We start from the raw sequence: 26,460 nt of genomic DNA on the forward strand, positions 1-26,460 counted from the left end.
TCTGTTGGGCAGGGTCAGTATTTTTGTTTATGTTATTTACTATTAATTTTTTGGACCCTCGAGTGCTTTCTGTTTAACAGGTTTGGCCCAATAGCCAAAATGTTTGAACACCGCTGAATTAGATAAAGATAAGGAGCTGTGTTGCTCTCATTTTTCTGTCAGTCATGTTTCTAATGCTCTGCTTTTTTTCCTGTCTCAGGCACCAGCAATGGGTCGGTGCTGGTGTACAACCTGACCAGTGGTCTTCTGCACAAGGAACTCAGCGTACACTCCTGTGAAGTCAGGTAAAAACTTGTTGCTTCGTGAATTATCTTCATTCAGATGTTAATCCAGAGTCCCACCACCACAATCCAAGGATATTGAGTTACTTTACATTTTTTAAATCACCTCAATTTGATTTATTCATATTGCACCGGTTTACAGTGGCAGTCATATCAAGGCTCATTGCAAGACAAATGGGTTTGGATCCAATAACTTATAATCAAGTTCAATACAAATTATTAAGCTTTTAATTAGGTTGGTAAGAAACGTTATTTATCAGTAGAAATGCAGCTGATTGAAGTCAGTCACTAACTTTGCAGCAATCCCTCATCCTGAGCTAGGATGTGGTGTTGGTGCAAAGCAAGCGCTCCATTTTATCAGGAAGAAACTTAAAGCAGAACCAGGTTCAATATGAGGCTAAATGAACTGAAAGGAGTCCCTAAAAAAACACAAGCAGTGCCTCTCATAGAGTTTTTTTGTTTGAAAGATAAAAAAAGAAATATTTTAAGCTTAAGCTACACCCAGTGCAGGTACCCAGCTGAATAGGGAAGCACCTGCTCAAGTGTTTTTACTTTAAAATCATAAAGTTAATGGCAGCTATAACTGCAAAAACTGAGCCCACTGGATCAATCCAGACAGTCGCCCGCTGGTGGATTTTCTTCGTCAGAGTTGGTGGAGGTAAATTCCTGAAATGTTCACCACAGCATTCACTGGATTTGACTTGATCATAGAAATGCTATTAGGAAATGAAAATAGCAAACCTAGAATAAAGGATCAAAAAGATAATTTGGCTTTTGGTACTGAGGCTTATACCGTCACATCAACGGTGTTGACAATAACGCTAAGTTAGTAACAAAACTACATTCAAAGGCATTCATACATATGTACGTCCCTATGATTGTACAGGCCATAACATTATGGTACCAAAAGTCATTCCTTCATTGGTTTCCTGTCATATTCTTATTTCAAGTCATAATAGTAATTCAAACTAGCACATTTACATGTTTAAAATGTATCCCCCAAAATAAGTAATTAATCTTTATGTGCACACTTAACACTTTTGAATTGAATTAAATTTGAATTGAACAATTGAATTAAAGTTGTTGTTTTTTTCTGATACTACACTAAATATATACCAGTTTAATGAGATTCAACTGTAGTTTTCGATCAAATGTGTAAACCGTAGTAATGGTACACAAAAGAGTATAAAGAAAAAAAAAAGTGGTTTTCTAATTTGCCATGAAGTGCATCATAGTGTAAAGGTACACTGGACAGTTTATGAGAAATTAGGCATGTAGGATATCTTTTCCACTGAGCTGAAGTAAAACGTACATTAAAATTAAATGAATTACCGCTTTTTAAAGAAGTACATTTCAAACATTGTGAGTTTTTGAGTTTGTAGTCACATCTGGAACATGTGCAACAACTGAAAAACCTCGAAGCACAGAAAAGTTTCCAGTAATAATGCATTCAATAGACAAAATAACAACTTTAGACTGTCTGTGTGCTGGCTTCTTTCCTCAGGGGACTGGAGTGGGTGAGTCTGACCAGTTTCCTGTCTTTTGCAACTTCTTCCCCCAACAACATGGGCCTGGTGCGAAATGAGCTGCAGCACGTCGACCTCCCTACTGGTATGCAACACACAAGTTAAGCCTCGAATACCGCCCATTCGTTTTCTCCTTGAGTTTTTTTAATCCTAGCAACAAATAAAACACATTCTTTATCTGAGCTGTTTTTAAAAAGACTCTCATTCATGAGTCCCTGCATGTGTGCAACAATGCTGCAGGAGACGTTACAGCAGTGGATGAAAATCTGTTACAATTGTTTGGTGCCATAGGAACAATTCACCAGCGAAGTGACATCAGGGCTTCTTTCTTGAGCAAAGCATAACTAACCATCAGCACCTTACTTATTTTACACATTCAAACAACCTTTACTGAGCATGATCCCTCTCTCCAGATGTAGCTGATGCTTGTCCAGACAAATCCTAGTGTTGTGGATCCCATCCTTTGTCCATCTAGTAAATATAAAAGATCAATATCAGTTTAATCTGTGTCTCTTCAGAAGGAAAGTAATATTGCTTTGGAGTGTGTTTAGTTTTCCACAGAACTGGGAGAAATAAAAGGTGAAAGAATCGATAGATCCAGTCAAAAATAAAATGTCTTAAAAAAAATAAAAGTGTTTCTGCATCTCCTAGATTTCCGTAAATGCCACACAGGAAAGGGGAAAAGGATGGAATGGTGCTAAATGCATTTTTTTTCTTTACCTCTAAATCTAAGTCCTTTTAAACTAATGACATTTACAGATGGAAAAACAGAAAAGTACAGTGAAACATCTCTTGCTTATTGTTGGGTCCTGCATTCATTGTGAGCTGCTGCTCTTTACAGTCAAATGTTTTAAGTTTGAAAGAGTTTCATTTCATGATGAGGAAAATTGAAGCTAAAGAGCCTATATTTTTACATGAACGGTGGCGCCAACATTTCATTATAAAGAATCATTATTTATATGCACACAGCTGGTGAATAGAAGGATCTTTCTGACATTCTTATGTTAGAAATGACTTTTTTGTTTTCGCACACATGAAACATTTGATTATATGGATATTTGTGTAAATGTGTGTAATAAGGACATATAGTCACTACTATGTAAAAAAAGAAAAGTATGAAATGATTAGCATCACCTCATGAGCTTCTAGCAGACCCCCATCCTACAAAGTTTTCCTGATACGATATTAATGTAACTCAGTTAATTAGAATGTTATTGAAAATTTCATTTATTTCAGTAATTTGGTTCAAAAAGTGAAACTATTGAAGTGAGGAAAAGTTTATCCAGTCCAACTTTATTTATAAAGCACTTTAAACAAACAGACACCAAAGTGCTGTACAGGAAACGAAAATATAAACGGCATCAAATTCAGTAATATTGATTTAAAAACGATATAGGAAAATAAACTAAAAATTGGCATAAAATCAACAAACACCAACACCACTTGAGTATTAAAAGTCAAGGTAAAAAGATCTTTAAGAGATTTAAAGATGGTCAATGAGGAAACCTGCCTGATATGCAGCGGGAAATCATTCCAGAGTCTGGGACCTTAGGGCGATACCTGCTGAGAAGCTTTAAGGAGATGCGGCTTGCTCTTTCACACTGACAGAAGTAACAATACCTGGCCATGGTATCATTGTGTTTCATTAGCCACCAAACTGGCCTGACACAAACCCCAAAGGCCATCCATGAAATATTGTCTAGAGGGGAAGATGAGCGATGCCAGAGCCAACAACGCAGACTGGCTGAAGGTGCTGTTAAAGCAATCTGAGTTTGTACCCTATGATCGCCACCATGCCACGCCGCACTGATGCAGTAATTCATGGCGTAGGAGACCAACTACTGGGGTCATATACTCTACACATGGACATGCTTTTCACAGAAGTGACATTTCTTTATTAAAAGTTGTCTTTTTGGGTTGTTATTAGTTTAGTTTATCATAATCATCAAAATTAACTGAAAGAAATACATGACATGTATCACTCTGGAATGAATCTATATAATTAGTCGGATTTAAAAACAATTTAGTTCTGGAAAGGAATCAATGATATTCCTATTTATCGAGATATATCTGCACGTTTAGCAAATCTTCCTATTTTAAGTGCGCCCGCTGTAGTCATCAGTCATGCACCTTCCAGACCACTCTATGGAGATCTTTAGCTTTTAGCCTTTAAACAGGCTGCTCTACAAATTGTCCTTTTCATAATCAAATCAGCACTGTCTTTGGGAAGCATTGTAGCCCGGACCTGAAGGACAACTTGTTTGTTCAAATTGCCATCTTGATGCTTAGCATAGTTCTGACGTTAACCAGTGGAAAGTTACTGACGGGAAGAAGGAATTGCAGCAGGTGGTCAGATTAGATTCAACTTTTTTTCCAAAATGCAACTCCAGCCAGGGAGAAAAAGCAGGAAAGGCTATTTAATGAGGAATAGGGGAAGAATCAATACTTAATCATTCGTTCGTCCATCGGTTGCTCCTCTTTCGACGCACTCCTCCTCTCACTGCCTGGCTTTCTTCCCTGTGTTTCAGGCCGATGCTTTGCATTCAGAGGTGAGCGAGGGACCGACGAGCCGCCCATCGAAATGATTAAAGTGTCTCATCTAAAGTGAGTTCTGACCTCCTCCCACTTGGAACAGAGCAAATAACTAGCTAATACAAACAGAGAGCAGTTACTGATGTGTTTACTGATGATGCACAGACTTCACACAAACACATTACACGCGCCATGAATGGCAAGTTTGCCATACAAATGTTTTACTGCAGTGTTTTTAAACTGTACAATAAGATGTAGGAAGTCCAGTGGAACTTCCTATATCTTCCTATATCTTGTTTTTTGTAGTGAAGAGTAGGGAATGGGTATCGTTAAGGATTTATCGATACTACTACTCTAAACGATACTCCTTATCGATACAGTATTTTATCGGTACTATTATCGATACTTTTTAAATCAAACAACCGGGTAACAAAACAAACAAATCATGATCACTGACTGATTAAACTTTTTAAACATTTGGAACAAAAGCATACAAAATAAAAGTAAAAAATAAACATTTTAATAGAAATAGAGCAATAAAAACATTATATAAATAACGGGAAAAATAAAGGATATATAGAGAGAAGATAGATATAAGAGAGAATAGAGAGAGAGATAGAGAGATAAGAGATAGAGAGAGAGATATTAGAAGGGGAAGGGAGAGAGGAAGAAGAGAAGGATAGAGATATAGGAGGAGAGAGGAAAGAGATATGAGATAGAGAGAGGAAGGGGATACGTAGAGAGAGCTTTCGAGAGAGAGTGAGAGAGAGAGGAATGGGTTAGAGAGATAGATATAGACGATATCCTATATCTTTGATCTTTATCTTATATATCGATTTTGATGTATATAGAGATATCTATCTAAGTTTATAGTAATAGATATATATATATATATATATATATATATATATATATATATATATATATATTATATATATATATATATATATATATATATAATATATATATATAATTAATATGGCTAAAGCACTATCTTGAATAAAAAAGTGTGTTGCAGGAGAGAAAAAATATCTACATCGACGAGACAAAAAATTATTAAAAACACAAAATATGCTCAAAACAAAAAAGAACTTCAAGAATTTCAAGCATTAAATAATACTTTTACCTGAATACAAACTACATTTCTACATGTTTTTACATTATAAATTTTTATAAATGTTTTTACATCCTGGGTAAGAAAATGTGGCGTACAACAAGGATTGAAATTTGTCCATGTAGTTAAATAAGACAGCAGGTTTATCTCATATTTAACCACATTAGTTTTGTTCTCTCCTTGGAGACTACAGATGCATGGTTGTGTTTCTCCTCCGCAGACAGTACCTGGTGGTGGTGTTCAGAGACAAACCCTTGGAGCTGTGGGACATCAGGACTGGGACACTTCTCCGAGAAATGGCCAAAAACTTTCCCACCGTCACTGCTCTGGTACCACAGCTTTGCGTTTTATAAAATCTAGATCCTATTCTCATTCTGGCAGGTTTTTTTTTTTTTTAGGTAAAAATAAGATTAAAACAGAACTGAATTAATTTGAAATAATTGTATGTGTTATAGATGATTCTATTCACATCCATTTTTGTTCTATAAAAATTTAAAAACACAAATCAATTTCAGTTCATAATCTACACCAGCAAAGGGATGGGGAGACTAGATGGCATACGTTTGATGACAAAGCTTTATTTTCAGTCATCAGAGACTTGAGACCCTGATTGGGAGAAACACCTTGTTAACAAATGTGTGTGTTTTTTAAAAGGAATGGTCTCCATCCCACAACCTTAAGAGTCTGAAGAAAAAGCAGATAGCAGCCAGAGAGGCCATGGCCCGCCAGACGGTGTCAGACGCAGAGCAGATCAGCGTCGAGTCCTCAGTCATCAGGTAAGTGTTTTCCTGAAGCTTTTTATTGTTCGGTTAGAACCTGCAGCAAATTCAATAGTTCCAGATAGCTACTATTTTACTTTTTATCGTGGTCTTTACATTTTATTCTACCGGTAAAATAAACGTAAAGTTTCTTAGGAGGAAGACTAGTAGTCAGGTGTTGGGTGACTGTAAAAAATAAGGTGCAGGCGGGGAGTGGACTGCAGAAAGAGAAAGATGCAGAGGGGGTAGGAAATGCTCTCTGAAGAGCTGCGTCTTCAAGCGATTCCTGAAGATATCTTCATGAATCGACCAAGTCTATTAACGACTTGGTCGATAATGTCCAATAGTATCATGTTTTTAAGTTATTGCTTGTGTTTACTGGGCTATGCAGTACCTAAAAGCTTTTCCACTAAAGCGTTGCTCCATGCCGTCCTTACGCCCTGCAGCCTCCTGCAAGATGCAGAGAGCAAATCAGAGACCAGTCAGGCCATCTCGGCCAGGGAGCACTTTGTGTTCACAGACACCGACGGGCAGGTCTATCACATCACCGTGGAGGGCAACACGGTGAAAGACGGAGCGCGGATCCCCCCTGATGTGAGTCCTGACGGGTTTTTTTTTGTTTGTTTTTTTTACACATCTCCTCTTAACGTCATATGCAATCCTTGATACCAGTTTTTCCAGATGCTCTTTTATGACCTCAAGCTTTGCTGCTGTCAATAAATCCTCTGCCTCTGTAAATATTTGTGTTATGTGTGTAAGATCTTTTAATAGTTGCATTGTCTTTCTGGCGTGACTCGCAATGGACTGTGGATAGCAATTTTAATATTTGTGTCTTTTGAAAAGTAAAAAAGAATCCTTAATATAGCATATTGGATTCTAAAACTAAGCCCCGATTCAACGTCTTTCCCAGTATTTTTAGGTTTGTTTAGTAAAATCTTTGCCGCTACGTCTAGACCAGGGGTGTCAAACTGATTTTGGTTTAGGGGCCGCATACAGCTTAATCTGATCTCAAGAGGGCCACACGAGTAAACTCATTGCAAGATTAAATAGAACTAATAAAAGTGGACTTGTTGATTTTTATATTAAATTAATTTCACTTTTACACAATATATTATGAATAACCTCAGCGGTTTTAAGAAAAGTATGTGCAATTTCAACAAGACTTTTACTGAGTTAAACATTTACTTGTGCATTATGCATAAGAACTGATCACAGTGATTATACAATGTTGAAAAACATTTATTCACATTGTTTTGGAACTTAAAAACACTGTCCTGCATGACAAAATACATCAAACAGATAAAAATTAAGAAATTATTTAAAATCAATTTTCCACATCTGAAGCTCAGAGCTACCATCTGCTGATTAAAACACAGCGCCCCTCGTGGACAATATAGGAACTGCAGATTTTCAATTAAACGAAGTACATGTTTTTTTCAATAATTGTTTTATCATTCTCTTCCTTTTATCTCCTCTTTCTTTCACCTTTTCTTTTTTTCTTCTTGTTCTTCCTTTCCTCTCCTACTTTCTCATTGTAGTGTCCATATCATTTGAGATATTCCCCGCATGAATCATAATAAAACTATTCACATTCATAAATCAAGCGGAGCACTGTGGCAAAAGCAGTACGGCTCCACTTGTGAAAGTCAAATCTGATGAGCTCTTTTTGGCATTAAGACAACAATTCTTATTGCCACATTGCCAGACAGGACACTGCAAAAAAAAAAAAAAAAAACACCCCTGGTCTACAAGCTCTATAACATTTTGTGCTTCCATTGGTGCAGGGCAGCATGGGCAGTATCGCCTGCATTGCCTGGAAAGGTGACACCCTGGTGCTTGGAGACGTAGATGGCAATCTCAACTTCTGGGACCTAAAAGCTCGTTTGTCAAGGTGAACAAAAAAAAAAAGTCTAAGATCATGTTTTTGCCATTGATCATTTCGTCTTCCATGAAATATTTAAATGTGTTGTGGTCCAAATGGTCTGATCTCCTCTGCAACTTATTTTTTCCATGGTGAGGAGTGAATTCTTTACATTCTTTATTAAATTAAACAGTTCATCAACTTTTGAGAATTACTCTTTTATTAAAAGATATTTTAGTTATAACTGTAGCATAAGCGCTTTTTTTTTTATCTTGCCTGTATTTAAACCTGTGGCCTTCTTCAAATTCACTGTTTTCTCTTAGTCATTTATGTGCACGAAAAAAGGGAGGTGTTGTTGTGCGTTCAGAACCACAAATTGACAATGAATTTAAACAGTAGTTTGGAAGAGCATTTAAAAAGATGGCAGAAAACCAACTCAGTGTGGGAAACCGATTTTTCTCAGGGGGATACCGACACATCGAGGCTGGGTGAAGAAGATCCGCTTCGCTCCTGGTAAGGGCAACCAAAAGCTGCTGGTCATGTACACAGACGGAGCAGAAGTCTGGGACACCAAAGAGGTAAGGCTCTGTGTGCAGAAGAAGTTAAAGATAACTGGAGTAAAAACAAAAGGCAGTTTTATTATTTCATTTATTAAAGGAAAAAGCTATAAATAGAAAGAGCAGTTAAATGAATACTGAAATAATAAATCGATTTTACATTATTCACCTAACAGATGTTTTGATTTCTTTTTTTTTTTTTAAAGGTCCAAATGGTCAGCGGTATCCGGTTTGGACGCAACGTGAACTACCGCATCCTAGACATCGACTGGTGCACCTCAGACAAAGTCGTGCTGGCTTCGGACGACGGCTGCATCCGAGTTTTGGAGATGGCCATGAAGTCCGCCAGCTACCGGATGGATGAACAGGACCTGACTGGTGAGCAAAGGAAACCAGAGTCAGGGGATGAATGGCGAAAAAGAAATATAATCCAAATGTTTATGGTCTTTTAGGACCCAGCTACTCTTCACACTACACGATTACCGTCAGAACAAATCAGAAACTTAAGTTGTTTACTCAGACAGAATCAAAAAGTACACATTGGAAGATGAGCCGTTGACGGCAGTTCACACTAATTGAAGGGCCTGTATCATACAACATTTTTTTTTTTTTTAGCTTTTATCTATGTAACGATGCAGTTCTTTTATTAAAATCATGGCCAAAGTGATATTGCTTGATTCATGCGTGTCTGAGTAGTCCTCATGTATTGTGCTCTGAGCAGCATCCCCTCCTTGTCCTGGAAATTGAGCTGCCATCATATTTTTACATAGAGCATCGATTAGCCGCCGCCTACAGGAAGTACCTAACTTGACTGCGGCCACCCTGCCCAGTTAATAACGCTCCTGAGTGGTGATATGAGGCAGATCACCATCATTTCTGCTCAGAGCTGGGACAAAGTGGCTCTTTTAGCACCTAGTCTCCACAGCGACAGTAACTAGTCTTTGCCTTAGAGCCGCCCATGCTGCGGCGGTTCTAGGGCGACCCCTCATGGGGAGAGGCGGCTTCGCAGTGAAGGCAAGCGTCCTTCTTCCAAAATGGAAAAATGGCATCAGAAAACAACTACCATTTCATAACAGTTGACCACTCTGTGGTGCCAAAGGCATTATTTTATCATATATATTCCTATAGTTGAATTTGGAAGGCTTTAAAAAGCATGATATAGAACCTTTAATAGTCCATGTTCAATTTCAAGATTGACAGACAGAACTTTGTTTAAGCTGTTTAAGCTTTCTTCATTCATGATTCATAGCTTGGCCGGGGTTAGACGTGATGTTATTGGCCAATCTCGTCATATTAGTTTGGTAGGAATATTTGTAAAGTTTCTGGACTGGATGGCCTACAATCTTAAAGCAAATCTTTATTTTAAGAAGCAGTTTAGATTTTTTTTATCATTGGATAACGAGGAGCTATAATTACGGTGCTGCAAAACACTGATAGAAAACGAACGAAGAGCTGCTTTGCCTGCTCCGAAGGACCTAAAAATTTATCATTTTTGTCTTTTTACAGACCAATTAAGTTTTTTTTTTTTTTTTTTTTCAAGTTATCAAAGCCATGGCTTAACATTTTGTTCCTGTTTATCTGTTGGGATTATACACAGACCCGGTGTGGTGTCCTTACCTGCTGCTTCCCCGGGCTGCCCTCACTCTTAAGACTTTCCTTCTCCTGCAGCCCTGGTCAGGGACCTTCACCATGGACATCACCCAGGTGTAAGTCTCTGAGGCTGAATGCACCATCTTCATCACACAAACTCATAGAGGAAAATCTCTTCTTGTCAGTGTTAAAGGTTTTGGGTAGACTCTTGTTTTTTAGACTGTGTGCTTTAATGAGGAGGCAAAGCTCGTTCAGGTTAAACTATGTTTTAGGCAAGGCAGGTATATTTCTGTAGTGCTTTTCAGCAACAAGATGATTCAAAGTGCTGTACATGAACAGAAAAACATCACAAAGGGAAATATTTCATTGGAGAAGAGAAGCATTACAATAACAAAGGAATAAATCCTTGACTAGACTACTTTAGTTTCCTTGGAACAAGCTTTATCTCTTATATTCAAAGTTTCATACATTAACAAACCTACAGAAAGCATAAAATCACAGGACATAATTGTTTTTATCCATAATAAAAATGAACTAAGTAAACCTTTGGGGGTTTCTGATATAAAGTAGTTTTGTCCAACTTTTCTAAGAGCTACAATAACTATACTAACTGAATTTCTTTTGTTTGTTTGTAATAGAATTGAATCGTTAAAGCTACAACTTAAGGTCTCTGATTTGACCTTTCTGACATTACATGTAAAACAGAAATCAGGCAGAGTAAAGGAAAAAGCCCAGCGAAGATGATGTGTGTTAGTGTAGGTCTGTGAACACTGTGCCAGTAGCTCCCGCAGCCTCAGTCATTGACAGCGATGGAACGTTATCAGGCAGTTCAGTAGCGCTCTGCTTCAGGTCACAGATGTCAGAGCATCTTCTTTGCATAACATCCAGGAAAAATTAAGATTGTTTGCCTTTCATAGGGTAGTCGGACTCTTTTTTTTTTCTGTCTGCCTTAAAGTTATTGTGGTTAGGTTTAGGGTCAATGGTGAGGCAAACAACCACATTTGTGGTAATTGCACCAAAGCCGAGCTTCTACCGTCTCCGAGATCTATTCCGTCGCACCAGTGAGTTCAGGAACTGCAGATGGCCTGCGATTCTGTGCAAGGATCGGATCCAGTTTGCGGTTCTGCTCACACAGCATTTCAGTCTGAGTGTTGCTAGCAGACATTTCCCTCGCATTGTTCGGGCAGCCTTGACATGGGCCGAAACAGCTGCTGACGTTTTCGGAGTTTCTCGACACTCCAGGTAACCTCCAGCTCCAAAAAGCAGAAATCCTGTCAACATAAATCCAATTATGTACGCATTTTCAACTTCCTCGACCGACAAAATGGACAGACACACAACCCCCCTCCCATTAGTCCACCATGTGTCCACTGGCAAATGTCCCGCCGGGCCACGAGGGCTCTCCTTTGCCCAGTCTTCTCGTTGAGAAAATTTTATCAATGGCGTTGAGAGTCCACCTGACCAGATCCAAAATTTACAATTTGGATATTTATTCCCCTTGAGTCTCACTCTGCAGGATTTTAAAAAACTTTTGATAATTCAGTTTGTCAGCATAAAGTCCAGCTGAAGCAGCAGGTGTTTTCCTAAGTTCATCAGGGATTTTTCTAAGTACATTAGGGATTTTTATTCACAAATACATCAGGAAGCTACTTTACCTACATCTCCTCAGTATATCTGGTAGAATTAGATTGTAATTGACTCCACTGTCAGGTCACCATTTAATGTTAATTAACATGTATTCACCAATTCACCAAACTAGCCATTTTACTTTCTTTGATCTCCCTATTTTAGAGACTACAGTGAAAAGCTTGAGATAAAAGGCCTGATCCAGGAGCAGCTCAACTCTCTGTCAAAGTAAGTTTTAAACCTTCTTTTTGTGTGTTTTAAAGGCTTTTAGAATTGCTAACATGCTAGAGAATTTCACTTTTGGCAATCTATTACATACACTTAATGTCAATCATCATTTTATATACATACAACCCCCTAACATCTGGATAGATGAGCCTCACCGCATGCTTCTGTATAGATTATAGAAAACCCAACAATAATTATCAGAAACATCAAAGTTGTCATTATTCCACCCTGGAAAAGTAAATGATTCGAAGGCTTCTTTAAATGCCAAGCATTTCTATGACATTATATGCTTTTTACAATAGAAGTTGCAGCCTGAAAGCCATAATGAAAACAATCAAACTCACGTTTGTGTATTTACATCATTATGTGTGCTCTAAGTTTGGGTTTATGTCGTTTTGCCCTTCATTAGTTTTAAACTGCAGCCCCTGGATTGTCATGTGCTCTGGGGTCTAAAAGCCTGGTTCCTCTGTCCTGAAACATTGTCTGTCTCTCCTTGGTTCCTCAGCGACATGAAGAGCGTGCTCCAGGACCCAGAGCTCAGCCTTCTGCAGCGCTGCCTGCTGGTCTCACGGTGGGTTCTACCTCTCTGTGCCATTGCTTCTCTTTATTAACGGGCAGATTGTACTTGTGTTATGAGACTACAGGTGTGCCTGCACAATTTCACAGGTTATTACCTTTAAATGATAACCGATGGGGTGATGATTTGTAGAAAGGCTAAAGTTGCTTCGGTAATTTAAAAACACAACAAATGAGATGAAGCACAAGATTAGAAACAATCAATGGCACAACTTAATAAGTCTGAATAATGTGAAATAATACTGCTTTAAAACAAGCCACCTTGGAAAAATAAACGATGATGAGTCCTTTGTTTTGTACCGTTTTAGCACCAGAGCTGACGTCAGCAACCCGAATCACGTTTCTGCTTCAGTTCTCTTTTCATTTGAGCGCCTCCCACACCTGGAGCCTCCAGTCTGAGCAGAAGTATAACGGCTTCCTCGGGTTTCCAGCCTTTTATTACAACCTTCATTTATGAGGGAACTACAAAGCAACTCTTTTCTTGGAATGCTTCGTAGGGCTGAACAATTAATCGCATTTTCAATATAATCGCGATTAAAAAAAAAAAAACGCAATTTCCAAATCGCAGAGTCAGCAATTTTTGGCTATGTAACAATTAGGGAATTAGACACGTCCATTAGGTGTTGGTAAAATGTTTAAAGTGGGTTTGCCTCCACATGGAAGGGAAGACAGTTGCAGCAGTGAGATAATCTAATTTTATTACTTGTTTTAGAGTTTATATAATCATACATAGCATTAAGTACAGGTCAATCAGTTTAATACATAGACTTGCTTGTTGATTGCACTTTATGTCCAACAAGGATTGATGTCCAAATCAACTAAAAGCTGTTCTCTTGAATAATATTCTGATCAATAGAAATATTAAAAGTTCTTGTTTTAAATAGTCCTTGTTTACAAACATCTTTATTTAGAGTCCATTTTTGTTGCTTGTGGTTAATGCAGAGAAAAGTCAAAATTGCAATTTTGGTTGAAATATATTGTAGGCAGAACGCAATCATTACTGCTCTGAGTTTAGATGCTGTGGGTCTTTTAGCAACTAATCTGCATGGCGAGGAGACAAATTAATTTGTTGTTTGTATATGTTTAAAAAGACATAAATTAAACTGGGGAAAGAAATTGCATTAAATCGCAATATTAAGAAAAAAAATCGCAATTAGATTATTTTCCAAAATCGTTCAGCCCTAATGCTTCGTCATTACAATGGAAATCTGATGATTATCATCTCGACATTTTGCCGTCCCAAGTTCTTATTCTGCCGTTAATGTTGCAACGTAACACAGCAACGGCTTAGTGCCCTTGTAACTGTGTTACATGAAGCCGAGGCAAGTAAAAGATGGAAGAAAAGGTGTAAAATATGTAATATGCAAGAGCTGGGATCTTTAATGAGAATACTACCAAGAAAATGAATCGGCTTGTCAACCTGTGGAGTGTTTTTAGCTCCCCCCACTGTGTCTGACTTGTCTTTTGTCTGACTTTAGGCTGTTTGGGGATGAGTCCGACCTGAACTTCTGGACAGTGGCGTCCCACTACCTGCAGCTGTTTGCCCAGGCTCGGCAGCTCAGCGTGACCACGGAAGGCGGGAGCGAAGAAACCCGGCCGCCGTCTCAAAACCCTCTGGACATTTGCCACGACATCTTGTGCGAGTGTTCTTACTTCCAGGTCAGTGAGAGAAGCTACTGAGGAGACGCTTTTGCTTGTTTCTTCATCATCTTCAGGAAAAGATCCTGAAGATGAATGCGTCAAAGGTCCCTGCTAAGCTGTGAGCTAAGGTCACAGACACAATGAGTACGAGTGTCATCCAGTGTCAGCGTTACCTCAACAACTCTAACTATACTTATAATAATGACGCTGCCTTACAGCAGTTTCTATTGAATCGTTTAACATTGTCTTACGTTACCGTCAAATACATCAATATATGTATTTGGGGTTGTCCATGAGATCTTCTGTGACATCAGTCCTACTTTCCTTTTACTTATCCATTATTCTCTGTTATACATGTTGGTCTTTCATCCCAAATTACAATAAAAAACACTGAAGTTTGTGGTTGTAAAGTGACAAAATGTAAAAAAGGAAAATAATTTTGAAGAGGTGCAAATTTTGAGCCACTGAGGTCATGATTTTAGGAGGATGTTTCATATTGTAGAGACTGGGGTTAAATTAATTGTTTTTTTTTATTATTCTTAGAATTCTAATTATTATGTATTATAATTATTTTTTCTATAATTCCCTCTGCGCTTTTTGGTGTGATTGATTTCAGCCTTGATCGCTGGATTCTGCAGTCGTGTATTTGTCTTCCCATCTCTCTGTTCTCATCAGTACTCGGTCAATGTCTGTACCTGACTAAGTTTCCTCCGTGCGTCGCCGACACGTAAACGTTTGAACAATGATGCTCAGAGGTCTTCTGCTCCGCCTGTTTGACTCAACAGAAGTTCCAGCTGGATCGAGTTCACTTGCAGGAGGTGAAGAGGTCCAGTTATGAACACACCAAGAAGTGTGCGGACCAGCTCCTCCTGCTGGGTCAGGTAGGTACAACACCATCCCAGCACCTAAAGCACTCAGACGTCAGGGTGACGGGTCCAAGTCTGACAGAAAATTGGCCCTTTGATTTTATAAGACATTTAAAGTCAGACTTCTGTAGCTCGTTTACTTTTAATGTCACAACAAATAAAATGCTCTTAACCAGAATAAACTACTGTAACATAACAAGAGTTGAGGAGAAAGTTACAGATACCTAGACGTAATTGTCTCTGTAGTTTCTTTTAAATTTCACATTATTGTCCCCTAATATTTAAAAAATAATTATTTGATGTTTTACAAAGTGAACACCGCTGGAGAAACATCTAATGAAATAGTTGATGTTTACGATTTCAACAGTACAATGGAAAAGTAAACCGATTCCATTGGGATTATTTATCGTTGCGAAGTTCTCAGACAGTCCGTTATCTCTAAACGTTGCACATGATTCAAATGAGAGCAAAGAAACTATAAAATGAAAACTCTTCACATATGAACTATAAATTCACACTGCTCTTCATCTGTAGCAGGGTGAGGTGCAGTTCTGACAGCACCTCACCCTGCTACAGATGGTGTGTATTTAACGGGCTTTCTGAGTCGGCACAAAAACACTACCAAACATCAATAAAGCACCATGTTACTGTGCTAAGGATCGCTGTAGAGGGATTCTCACTTGCATCAAGTTCGCCCTCCTCCTCTCTGCTTTGAAATCACAACGTGTCTTCCTCCCAGACCCCAGCGTGACATTCAGATTTCACATACACCAGATTGAAATCACGGCGATAAACATGGCTGACCTGTCTCGTTTGCGGCTCTCAGACTGACCGCGCGGTGCAGCTGCTGCTGGAGACGAGTGCAGACAACCCCAGCTACTACTGTGACTCCCTCAAAGCCTGCCTGGTGACCACCATCACCTCCTCGGGACCCTCGCAGTCTACTATCAAGCTAGTGGCCACCAATATGATCGCTAACGGCAAACTCGCAGGTAACGTTACTGATCTCCCCGTTACGGCTTCCCGTCTGTGGTCAAACGAAGCAAATTCAGAATCTCAGCACGTCAGTAGTTTGTCTCCTTCACACGTGTCCGTGGGCCGCTCTGTCTGCGTTGCAGAGGGAGTCCAGCTGCTGTGTCTTATCGACAAGGCAGCCGATGCCTGCCGCTACCTGCAGACCTATGGGGAGTGGAACCGAGCCGCGTGGCTTGCTAAGGTAGCGCAATATTACAGGAGCGGCTAAGGTTTAGTGCTTTGATGGGGGAAACAAGCAGGTTTGTTGGGTTGGAGGACAAAGTTAGTCAGAGGAAGCTGTTTTTAATCAGTTTTTCAGTAGTTCCTTACACACTGCAAAAAGGGAACTAAAAGTAAAATTTTCTTGAAATTACTGTATTATTCAAACTATAAGGCGCGTTTAAAATCCTTACATTTAATTAATTTAAATGTAATTTAAATAAGGTTAATTTAACCTTAATTGATGGTGTGCCTTATATATAATTACTGTTGTGCTTACTGATTGATCTTATGTGGTACAATGTGCTAAAAAATATATGTAAAAATGTGTAAGTACGACTTTGGTTAGCAACCAAGTTGCTCCGTTCAGTGGATATTCAGAGTAATTACAGTAACTGTGTCACTACCTGATAGGACCCCTGAGCTGTCTACAAGACTGCCTGACTGTAATGTCTAAACTAGAAGAGCATTCACATGTAAGGCAGCCGGAGTACACGCTAGCAGCAATAAACCCAGTAAGTTAATTCAATATAAAAGTTACGTTTATTTTGGCCTTATGTTAGAAACTCGAGTGTAGTCCAATTACTCTGTCCTCGCGACAGAGACGGATAGTTTGTTCGTCAACAGTGATGTTACACACTGGGGAAGAATATTTAATGCGCCTTATAATCCCGTGTGCCTATGTGTGAGCATAGGCACGTTAATTCATGTTGCGCCTTATAGTCCAGAAAGTACGGTAGTGTATTTGAGCAGATGAATAAGTTTATCTGCCAGTGGAATAAGATTTTGGCACCTAAAATAGGAACAACTCATGTCCATCATCTTATTTCAAGTGCAGTTTATCTAATTATCTTATTTTAGAGGTAAAAACACTCATTCCTTTGGTAGATCATTTAAATTTGCCTGCTCATATCAAGGACAAATTACACTAATTTCAAGCAAATGTTACTTTTTGTTCCCTTTTTAGCAGTGTAGTTTTAAATTATCTGGGATCCCTTACAGTCTGGCTAATTCCGGATTTTGATTTAAATGTTACCCAGGTCTAAAAGTTTTATCCTTTGGGCCGTCCGTCCATCCATATAGCAGAACTATTTCATGAACTATGTTCATTTTTCCCTTAATAATGATGGGATACAAAGATGTAGGAACTCAGGGCAAAGTGTGTGGGAAGCATGTAGGTTTTTAGATGAACGCGCCTCCAGACTGCTGCGCTCTCACCCCCGCCCCCTCCTCTGCCAAGCCGTGTCATGCAGCTTTCCCTGCAGTTCGACAGTTTAAGATAAGATAGGCTTTATTGATCTCACATTGGAGAGATCGGTTTCAGTCTCTTGTGTGACGTGTGGGTTCCCAGGTGCGCTTGAACGCGGCAGAAAGCTCCGACGTGCTGAAGCGCTGGGCAGAACATCTGTGCTCCCCTCAGGTCAACCAGAAATCCAAAGCCATCCTGGTGCTGCTGTCGCTGGGCTGCTTCTACAAAGTGGCAGAGATGCTGCACAGGTACGACAAACTCATGCTCGTTAATAATTCTCTTCAAACAGGGGGAAAACTTCTCTAAAATGTCCTTTTCTTGCACAAAGTTCAGTTTTTATGATCAGAAATAATACATGAAATATAATTGAACATATTTATAGTTTATTTCAATAAAATTCCAGAACTGTTATGTGATTAGATTAGACAGCAGCGCAGGAGCTAGGAGTTCGTCCTGTAACCAGTGGGTTGCCAGTTCGTCTATCCTGAGACTTTCACTTCTAAATCTTTAAATGTGTGTATTAGGGTCACTTTCTATCACGTATATTTTACCACCAAATCAATCGGGTGCTGGTGCAGCGATGCTCCTGGCAGCAGGAAGCTCTGAGCGACTCACAGCCACCAGGGCTGACGGATGCTTCACGATCACGCATGAAGACATGGATGCTGCTGGTTCTTGGCAGTAGTTCTAACCTCCTCCTCTGTGTTTTGTTTTGTTTTCTTCTCTTCTCTCCGCCCGCTGGGGCAGCATGAGGTACTTTGATCGCGCCGCTCTCTTCATCGAGGCGTGTCTGAAATCCGGGGTCATGGAGGCCAACGACTCTTCCAATATCCTTTTTTTCCAAATCCCATTTCAGCACTCGGTGGGTCTCAGTTCAGGCGCTCAGTCGGACCCTTCCTGCTCTTACGTTGTTGAAGACGCTTCACGTAGGTGGGTATATATGTATAAGAGACGAGAAATGTTTGGTGAAAAGTCAGTTCAGTTTCAGATGAGATAAATGTCCTCCTGTGCATGAGAAGACGCCGTGAATCCTAAACAGAAGTAGGACTGTGCGAATTTGCCAAAAATCTAAACTGCAATTTATTTTAACCATAATTGCGATCGTGGTTTGATTTTGACTTTTCTCTTCATTAACTACAAGCAACAAAAATTCCCTCCATAGATAAAGAAGTTTGTAAACAAGGACTATTTAAAACAGGAAATGCAACCATTTTTTTTATTAATCAGAATATTATTATTCAAGAGAACAGCTTTTAATTGAGTTGGACATCAATCAATGTCGAACATAAAGTGAAAACAACAATAAAGTCTATGTATTAAACTCATAGACCTGTACTTAACGCTGTGATGAGATTCCTGAAAACGGTATGATTATATAAACTCTAAAACGTAATAAAAGTAGATTATCTCACTGCTGTAACTCTCTTCCACGTGGAGGCAAACCCACTTTAAACATGTTACACTGCAAAAACGGAATAGAAATAAGTAAAATGTTCTTAAAATTTGTGTATTTGTCCTTAATTTGAGCAGGTAAATAAGATTATTTGCCAATGGAATAAGAATTTTGCACTTAAAATAGGAACAACTTATCTCAATTATCCTATTTCAAGTGCAGGATGTCTAATTATCTTAATTTAGGGGTGAAAACACTCATTCCATTGGCAAATAATCTTATTTACCTGCTCAAATTAAGGACAAATACACTAACGTTAAGAACATTTTACTTATTTTTAGATCCGTTTTTGCAGTGTACAGACACCTAAAGTCTGATCCATTAATTGTTACATAGGCAAAAATTGCAGACCTCTGCGATTTGGAATTTTTTTTTTGTATTATTGCGATTAATTGTCCAGCCCTAAATAGAAGCAGAATGATTCTGGGAAAATTCAGAGTTTGTTGGTGCTCCCCACTGTGTGTCTTTATCACAGGTTTCTAATTCTGAAACCAGACATAAAGGCAGATCCGCTCCTAAAACAGCAGAACCAACCAATCAGATGCAGTTATTCCACATTATATATGATATGCATGCATGTAGGGGGAAGGACACCCTTATTTATGCGAAAAGAAAAAAAAAACAGAGCAAAGGCGATTGTATACCCAAAGACCAGTGCTGCTTCTGTCCTTCAGATTGCATTAAAACAATACCGCTAAAAGCTGACAGTGATTCTGAATTTGAAGCTTAAAAATGGGAATTCATCCTCTCTTTTGGTGACATTTATGTGACTAATTGACTAATACGTGATTTAAAAAAAAAAATACTCTGCGGTGTTTTCCTGCCGATCAGAATCCTCCGTTGAGTGTTTATTAGGGCTGAACAATTAATCGCATTTTCAATATAATCGCGATTTAAAAAAACGCAATTTCCAAATCGCAGAGTCTGCAATTTTTGGCTATGTAACAATTAGGGAATTAGACATGTCTATTAGGTGTTGGTAAAATGTTTAAAGTGGGTTTGCCTCCACATAGAAGGGAAGACAGTTGCAGCAGTGAGATAATCTAATTGTATTACTTGTTTTAGAGTTTATATAATCATACATAGCATTAAGTACAGGTCAATCAGTTTAATACATAGACTTGCTTGTTTTAGATTTAGTTGATTGATGTCCAAATCAACTAAAAGCTGTTCTCTTGAAGAATATTCTGATTAATAGAAACATTTAAAATTCTTGTTTAAAATAGTCCTTGTTTACAAACATCTTTATTTAGAAGCCATTTTTGTTGCTTGTGGTTAACGCAGAGAAAAGTCAAAATTGCAATGTTGGTTGAAATATATCGTAGGCAGAACGCAATCATTTCTGCATCGAGTTTAGATGCTGTGGGTGTTTTAGCAACTAATCTGCACAGCGAGGAAACAAGTTGATTTATTGTTTGTATATGTTTAAAAAGACATGATAAATTAAACTGGGGAAAAAAATCGCATTAAATCGCAATATTAAAAAAAAAAAATCGCAATTAGATTATTTTCCAAAATGGTTCAGGCCTAGTGTTTATCACTCAGGTGTCCTCCTTGACTCACATCTGCACATAAACTCATCGAGGCGGCGTTCCTGGAATACGCGCGGCTGCTGCGCTCGCTGGGCCTGCGGGAGGGCGCCGCCCTGTGGGCCTCGCGCGCCGGCAGCGCCGGAGAGCAGCTGATGGAGGAGCTCTTCCGAGGCGAGGGAGGCGTTCCCGACGCCGTCGACGACGTGGAGGTGGGACCGGAGAGCGCCGAGTGACGGGGGCGAGCGGCTCCTTCGGTGTCTCTCGCAAACGAACTCTGGGTCGGCGTCCAGGAGACTCACGCTCATCATCTCCGCGTCGCCGAAGAGAAGAGGAAGGGGCGGGAGGCGTTTATTCCTTGGAGACCACCTGTGTCCCGTGGCTGTGACGAGGTTGAGTTTTCCAAACACGTGATGTAAACGGTGTGTGTTTGTGTTCATGTGTAAGTGCACGTAACGGCGTGAAAAGAAACGCACCTCGTGTCCTCGTCGCCTCTTTATCCCCTCCATGTTGCGTAGCACATTTAAGTCCCTGAATGTTTTCTTTTGTGAATGGTTACGTTCTGTGCTGGTATCGGTGATTTCACAGTACTGCTCTAGCTCTGTGGGTGTCATTGGGGGGGAAGAAAAAAAAAAAAAAAAGATCTTTCCTTTTTGAAAATGTTTTGTTACGGCAGCCCATGGGGGACTTTCCTGATTTAATGACTGCACTTTGAATTTTACCCCTAAAAGTTTTGTCATTTTGAATGGAGAACTTGCTTTTATCATGCACAGGTGCACAGACACAGAAGCTGCTTTGTTCTCCGAGTCTTTCACCGAAACCTTCTGCTGCATCTCTAACGGTGGTTAAGTTTTACACCCGGGCCACGCTGGGCTCGTTAAACACACTTATGGGTTTGATATCTGAGGACTGCCGCCGCAGGGACGCAGTGAATTACATACATGATGTGTCTTAAACTATTTCAGTTATCTTCGAGGAATTATTATTTTATATATTTTTTTGAGACTTGCAACAATGTTTTTTTTTTTGTTCGTTTCTTATGTTTCTGTAATGAAATCGATCTTTGCTGCGGTCAGCCTGTTGTTGATCAGACCTCTGAAACGTATAACCAGTCTGCGCTGCTTCCCCTCGCCGCTTATCACAATCACAGAATCTAACTCCCTGAAATGGCACCTTGCATTCACGCCCCTTAAACTTTTTCCAAATTTTTTTTTTTCTTCTTTTACCTTCCAACCGCCTAACTCTTTGTACTTTATAGGAATTACACACGACAGACCAACACAAAGAAGCACATAATTGTGAAAGTGAACTTTCAGCAGCAAGTCTCTCCACCAGCCTTGCATTGCTAGAGATTAAAGATTTTGCTCAGTTCTCAGATTAGACGGAGGGCATCTGTGAACGTCTGTTTTCAAGCCCTGCCACAGATTCGTAACTAGATTTATATCCAGACTTTGACTGGATATAAATGCCTACTGACACATGAAGATGTTCTGTTGTTTAAGTTGAATGCCGTCCTGCCAGAAAGTGAACCTCCACCCAAAGTCGCGAGTTTTCTGTATTCTCTAAGAGTTTTCCTTCCAGGATTGTCCTGCAGGGGCGTCCATCCATTTTCCTGTCATCTCTGAGCAGCTTCATCTGTCCAAGCTAAACAAATAGCCTCCCCGCAGCATGATGCTGCCACCAGCAAATATCACCATGGGGATGCTGTGTTCAGGGTACTACGTTTCTGTTTCACCGCTGACTTCTAAAGTTGCATTGGATTTTATTTAGGGCTCGATACAAATGCGCATCACACTTTTCAGATTTTTAGTTGTGAGAAAGTGTTTTTTTTTTTTCCCCCCTTCCACCTCATAATTATGTGCCATTGACATGTTGGTCTGTTATATAAAATCCCTATAGAAAACATTACAGTTGGTGGCTGTGATCTGACCAAAGGAAAGGATGTTTGAGGGGTGGGAATACTTTTTGCGAGGCACGGTAGTCTCCTCCCGATGGCACCCGTCCTCCCGCCTCCTGACGATCAAAACCATCAGTATGACATTGCTGACGTTTTCAGCGTGCGTTCGTCACAAAACCAGACACTAACTTGTGGTGTTGATGTGATTCCTAAACCCATCGGCAGTGTTTCATTTAGTCTGTGCTACTGCAAAAAAAATAAACTAACAGTGTTGCTGTGGTTACCCAAATCCACGGACAGCTCCGCTAGCAGACAGCCAGAGTCCGATGAGCTGTAGCGCATCTTCTGCCCGCGTGACGGTGTGTGTTTTGCGAAGACCTGTAGCGGTCTTCTCATTCGTTAGATGACGTCTTTCATGATATTTGCTGCTTTTTCTTTTAAATGTACAATGAAATTATACTGTTGAAAATCCAGGCATGTGGACATGTCTTTAACTGTATGTTTTCTAAGAAGAAAAAAAACCCTAATGGTCTCTCTTTGGATTTCTTCGTCTATTGTTGAAACCGTGATTCTGAAGCTTTTACGAAGCGATAAAGCATATATGTGTTTATGGATGGCAATAAATGTGTTAAGTGAGTTTTTTTTTTTTTTCTTTCTCACCTCTGTGATTGTTTTAACACAAGAGGGCGCTCTGGTCATGCTAAAGGAGTCCCAACGCCTCCAGCCCCGTTTTGAGTTAAAGCGAAAAGGGCTTTTGAATATTATTCCTGTTTCTCAGTGAATTCCAGCCCAGGTAGGCTGAATTTTAATGTTTGCTCGTTTATCAAACTGTCCCTAAGCTGAATTAGTCCCCGCAGGAGCCACTTCCGCCGTTAATTAATTTCTTTTCTGCTCAGGAGGAGGGCCAACAGCTGGCCTCAGCTCGCTTGCCCAGGTCTAACCGTTTTCTCCCCCTTTTCATCGCCTCGGGATTTATTCCTCGGTCCGTATTCTGCTTCTCTTCCTTGTCCCTGAAGACAGAAAGGAAGAAAGAGGAGAAGAAAAAGTGTCTGGAACACGTTGGCCTCCCGAATGACTTGCTTGTGCTCCTTTTTTTAATGGCTTGATGAATAACTGCCGGAGAGCTGTTACAGCCAGGTCATCAGTATGCATGCAGGGCCTCACCACGTGTTTTTTTTCCTCCTGCTACCACCCAGCTACCCTGAGTTTACGCTTCCAACTTACTGCTTCTGTTCTACTTTCACTGCGCCTAAATGCAACCTGGCAGACACTCCTGCTCTCTCTGCACAACCTCCATTGATTTCCTTAAAGACTTGTTTCCATCTGCTGCTTGGCTTTTACCTCCCAGTGCCGGCCCTCCTCCCGAAACCGGATTAAAAGCAGGCAGAAACACAAGGATAAGTATCCTGAGAGCCAAATCTGGGAGAGATTTCAGGGTGAGAACAGCAGACGCCAGTATATATATTTTTGGGGGTGATAAACCAGTGGTTCTCAAACTTTTTTTGCAACTAATACCACGACAGCAAATACTCAGTTTTGAAAATGTTTTGTTTGTCCCACATAAAAGAAGGAAAAAGAAATAAAAATTAATTAAAGGATAGTGCCATGCATTTATTTATATATATATTAATATATATATTTTTTTTTTTTTTCAGAAGTTAAAATCCCCGCTATTTTAAGTGTGGAAATCTAAAAAAGTTTTAGTTCTGAGCGAAAAAATCTGATATTTCTCGCCAACTTGTCACATAAAATTTAGTGATGGCTGCAGTTAAAGCTCTTTGCAAACGGAGTCCACCTGTGTGTAACGTAATCTCAGTATAAACAAAGCCGCTCTGCCTTACAGGTTTTTTAGGCGGCATAAGTGAACAAACAGGGTTGTGAATGAACTGGAGTATGGCACATCTGCAAACCAAGCAAGACGTGAGCATCCAACTCCACACGACAGGCTGTGCTAGGCTAGTATTATCCAGATAAGCAGTCATGAAACACATAGCACCTGTGGGTGAGCTGCAGATATCCACTGCTCAGGTGGGAAAAGCTGTGGACACCGAAACTATGTGTTGCGCAAGCTACAGGAAGAGAGGCAAGAAGAAAGGCAAAATAAATGTCCTTTGGAAGTTATCACAAGCCATAAAGGGGGACTTTTTGGCAAAAAGCTGTGTGGCAGAAAACTAAGACTCCACCGAGAACAAGCTATCCCAACTGTGAAGCACGGCTGAGGCAGTTTCATGATGTGGGAATACTTGTGTTCAGCTGAGACAGGTAAGCTCGTCAGAGTTGGTGTGTTTACTGATAAGGTCACTTCTGAAGATCCTTTGTTAAACTGGATTTTATTTGGAAGTGTCAGACTAAATGTGGGCTTAATTGCAAATGTGCATCTCTTAGGTTTTTATTTATATAAAGAAAAGGAAAACCATGTGTTTGCCTATGAGATAGATTGGGGTTCATGCACTGGAAAAAGGGAACTAAAAGTAAGTATATTTTTCTTCAAATTAGTGCATTTGTCCTTGATCTGAGCAGGTAAAAAAGATGATCTGCCTATGGAATGAGTATTTATACCCCTAAAATAAGCTAATTAGATGGAGAGGAGTTGTTCCTATTAAGTGCAAAGATCTTGTTCCACTGCAGACCTTATTTATCTGCTCAAATCAAGGGCAAATACACTCATTTCGAGAAAACTGCGCTTACTTTTAGTTCCCGTTTTGCAGTGCGGTTGTAAGGTGACAAAATGTGAAAAGTTACAATGTATTATATTGTAAATCTTCTTGATGAAGCAGAGGCAAAGCGAGCGTTGCACGGTTAGTGTGGGGCAATGCAGGTAAAGCACGGCAGGTCATCGTGTTCCCATGAGCGTCTGCTGCTGACAGATAGCTGAATCCAGGCGCGGCACGTCCCAACCTGCTCGCACAACTTACCCAAAACCCCGCTGTTTATCCTGATTTTGAGAGTTCGTTTCCCAATCCTCAGTCGGAGCGTTGCTTTGTGTGGAGGCAATCATTTCGCTCCCTTTAACAACCCTCCCCAGAGGGGGATTTGAGCAGTTTCTGCCAGCCCCGCCCCAAGCAGTGGCTTTGTTTTTACCCATTTCACTGTTAAAACGCGCAGGAATGAACTTTTAAATGCTTCCCTGTTCTGATGCTGACATTATCAACCAGTTTTCTCATTTTTATCCACAGTGTCGTATGAGGGGCACCTTGGAGATCCTTACCCCTATGAAACGTCTCCTCACCCACATCCCAGGCTATCGCTTTGCATCACAGAGGCCCAGAGGTCCCGTCTAATCTGAAATTCACAGCCAGCCACTCCTTCCATTGGCAAGATGTCGTTTCCCTTTTCTGCTATTGGTCCAAGCTTCCTGTTTACCCAAACTCCTTCAGGCTCCAGTTGGCTGTCGCGGCGGTGCTGGGGCCCACGCCGGGGTGGGGGGGGGGGCTCCAGGTGATGTTTATGTTGGGAGCATTTAGGGCCCCCAGCTTTATGCGAGCTCATTTAGATGAATGTCACAGTGTTCAGCAGACCGTGCCTCTAAAACCGCAACAACACAATGCTCCCATTTAAGAGCAGCATCAAGTGTGTGGATATGGGCCTACGTATGAGCTGCTAAACGGCAGGATCTATGGCACATTAACATGATAAACTCTTATGGAGGACTGATGATGGCTGCCAGACAGGATCGTTATTTTAGAAACTCCCACCTTCTTGTGTCGTGACGTTGTGTGTGTCGATGTTATCTGCTGTGAGGGAGAAGGAAAAGGTGCGCTGTGTCAGGAGTGTAGAGGAGGGTCTGCTGGCTATGGCTGTATTCCAAGGCTATTCTGAGATGGAAATAAGTCCAGAAACCTATGATATTCTATTTTTTTAGTTTTACTTGCTTTAATACCTTTCAAACTGATGTTTTTATTCTTTAAATGACCAAGTCATGAATTAAATCAAATGAGCCAGA

At 40.0% G+C, this 26,460-nt stretch overlaps 1 protein-coding gene across 1 annotated transcript in view; it reads left to right on the forward strand.

Annotated features, from left to right (window-relative positions):
• wdr11 (WD repeat domain 11) overlaps nucleotides 1–23,154 on the forward strand; it is a 33,810-nt gene extending 10,656 nt beyond the window's left edge. The window contains exons 11-29 of the mRNA XM_036126162.1: nucleotides 200–284; nucleotides 1,786–1,892; nucleotides 4,336–4,411; nucleotides 5,674–5,782; nucleotides 6,108–6,229; nucleotides 6,658–6,805; nucleotides 7,996–8,102; nucleotides 8,536–8,650; nucleotides 8,836–9,007; nucleotides 10,227–10,335; nucleotides 12,011–12,073; nucleotides 12,579–12,644; nucleotides 14,128–14,308; nucleotides 15,076–15,171; nucleotides 15,983–16,148; nucleotides 16,275–16,372; nucleotides 17,741–17,886; nucleotides 18,386–18,465; nucleotides 20,663–23,154. Of these exons, the coding sequence (XP_035982055.1) occupies nucleotides 200–284; nucleotides 1,786–1,892; nucleotides 4,336–4,411; nucleotides 5,674–5,782; nucleotides 6,108–6,229; nucleotides 6,658–6,805; nucleotides 7,996–8,102; nucleotides 8,536–8,650; nucleotides 8,836–9,007; nucleotides 10,227–10,335; nucleotides 12,011–12,073; nucleotides 12,579–12,644; nucleotides 14,128–14,308; nucleotides 15,076–15,171; nucleotides 15,983–16,148; nucleotides 16,275–16,372; nucleotides 17,741–17,886; nucleotides 18,386–18,465; nucleotides 20,663–20,856 (2,240 nt within the window). The 3' untranslated portion in view covers nucleotides 20,857–23,154. The remainder of the gene's footprint in view (nucleotides 1–199; nucleotides 285–1,785; nucleotides 1,893–4,335; nucleotides 4,412–5,673; nucleotides 5,783–6,107; nucleotides 6,230–6,657; nucleotides 6,806–7,995; nucleotides 8,103–8,535; nucleotides 8,651–8,835; nucleotides 9,008–10,226; nucleotides 10,336–12,010; nucleotides 12,074–12,578; nucleotides 12,645–14,127; nucleotides 14,309–15,075; nucleotides 15,172–15,982; nucleotides 16,149–16,274; nucleotides 16,373–17,740; nucleotides 17,887–18,385; nucleotides 18,466–20,662) is intronic.
• The last annotated feature ends 3,306 nt before the right edge of the window (nucleotides 23,155–26,460 follow it).

Source organism: Fundulus heteroclitus, chromosome 22 (genome assembly GCF_011125445.2).
Source record: "Fundulus heteroclitus isolate FHET01 chromosome 22, MU-UCD_Fhet_4.1, whole genome shotgun sequence".
In the NCBI taxonomy this organism is placed as follows: domain Eukaryota; kingdom Metazoa; phylum Chordata; class Actinopteri; order Cyprinodontiformes; family Fundulidae; genus Fundulus; species Fundulus heteroclitus.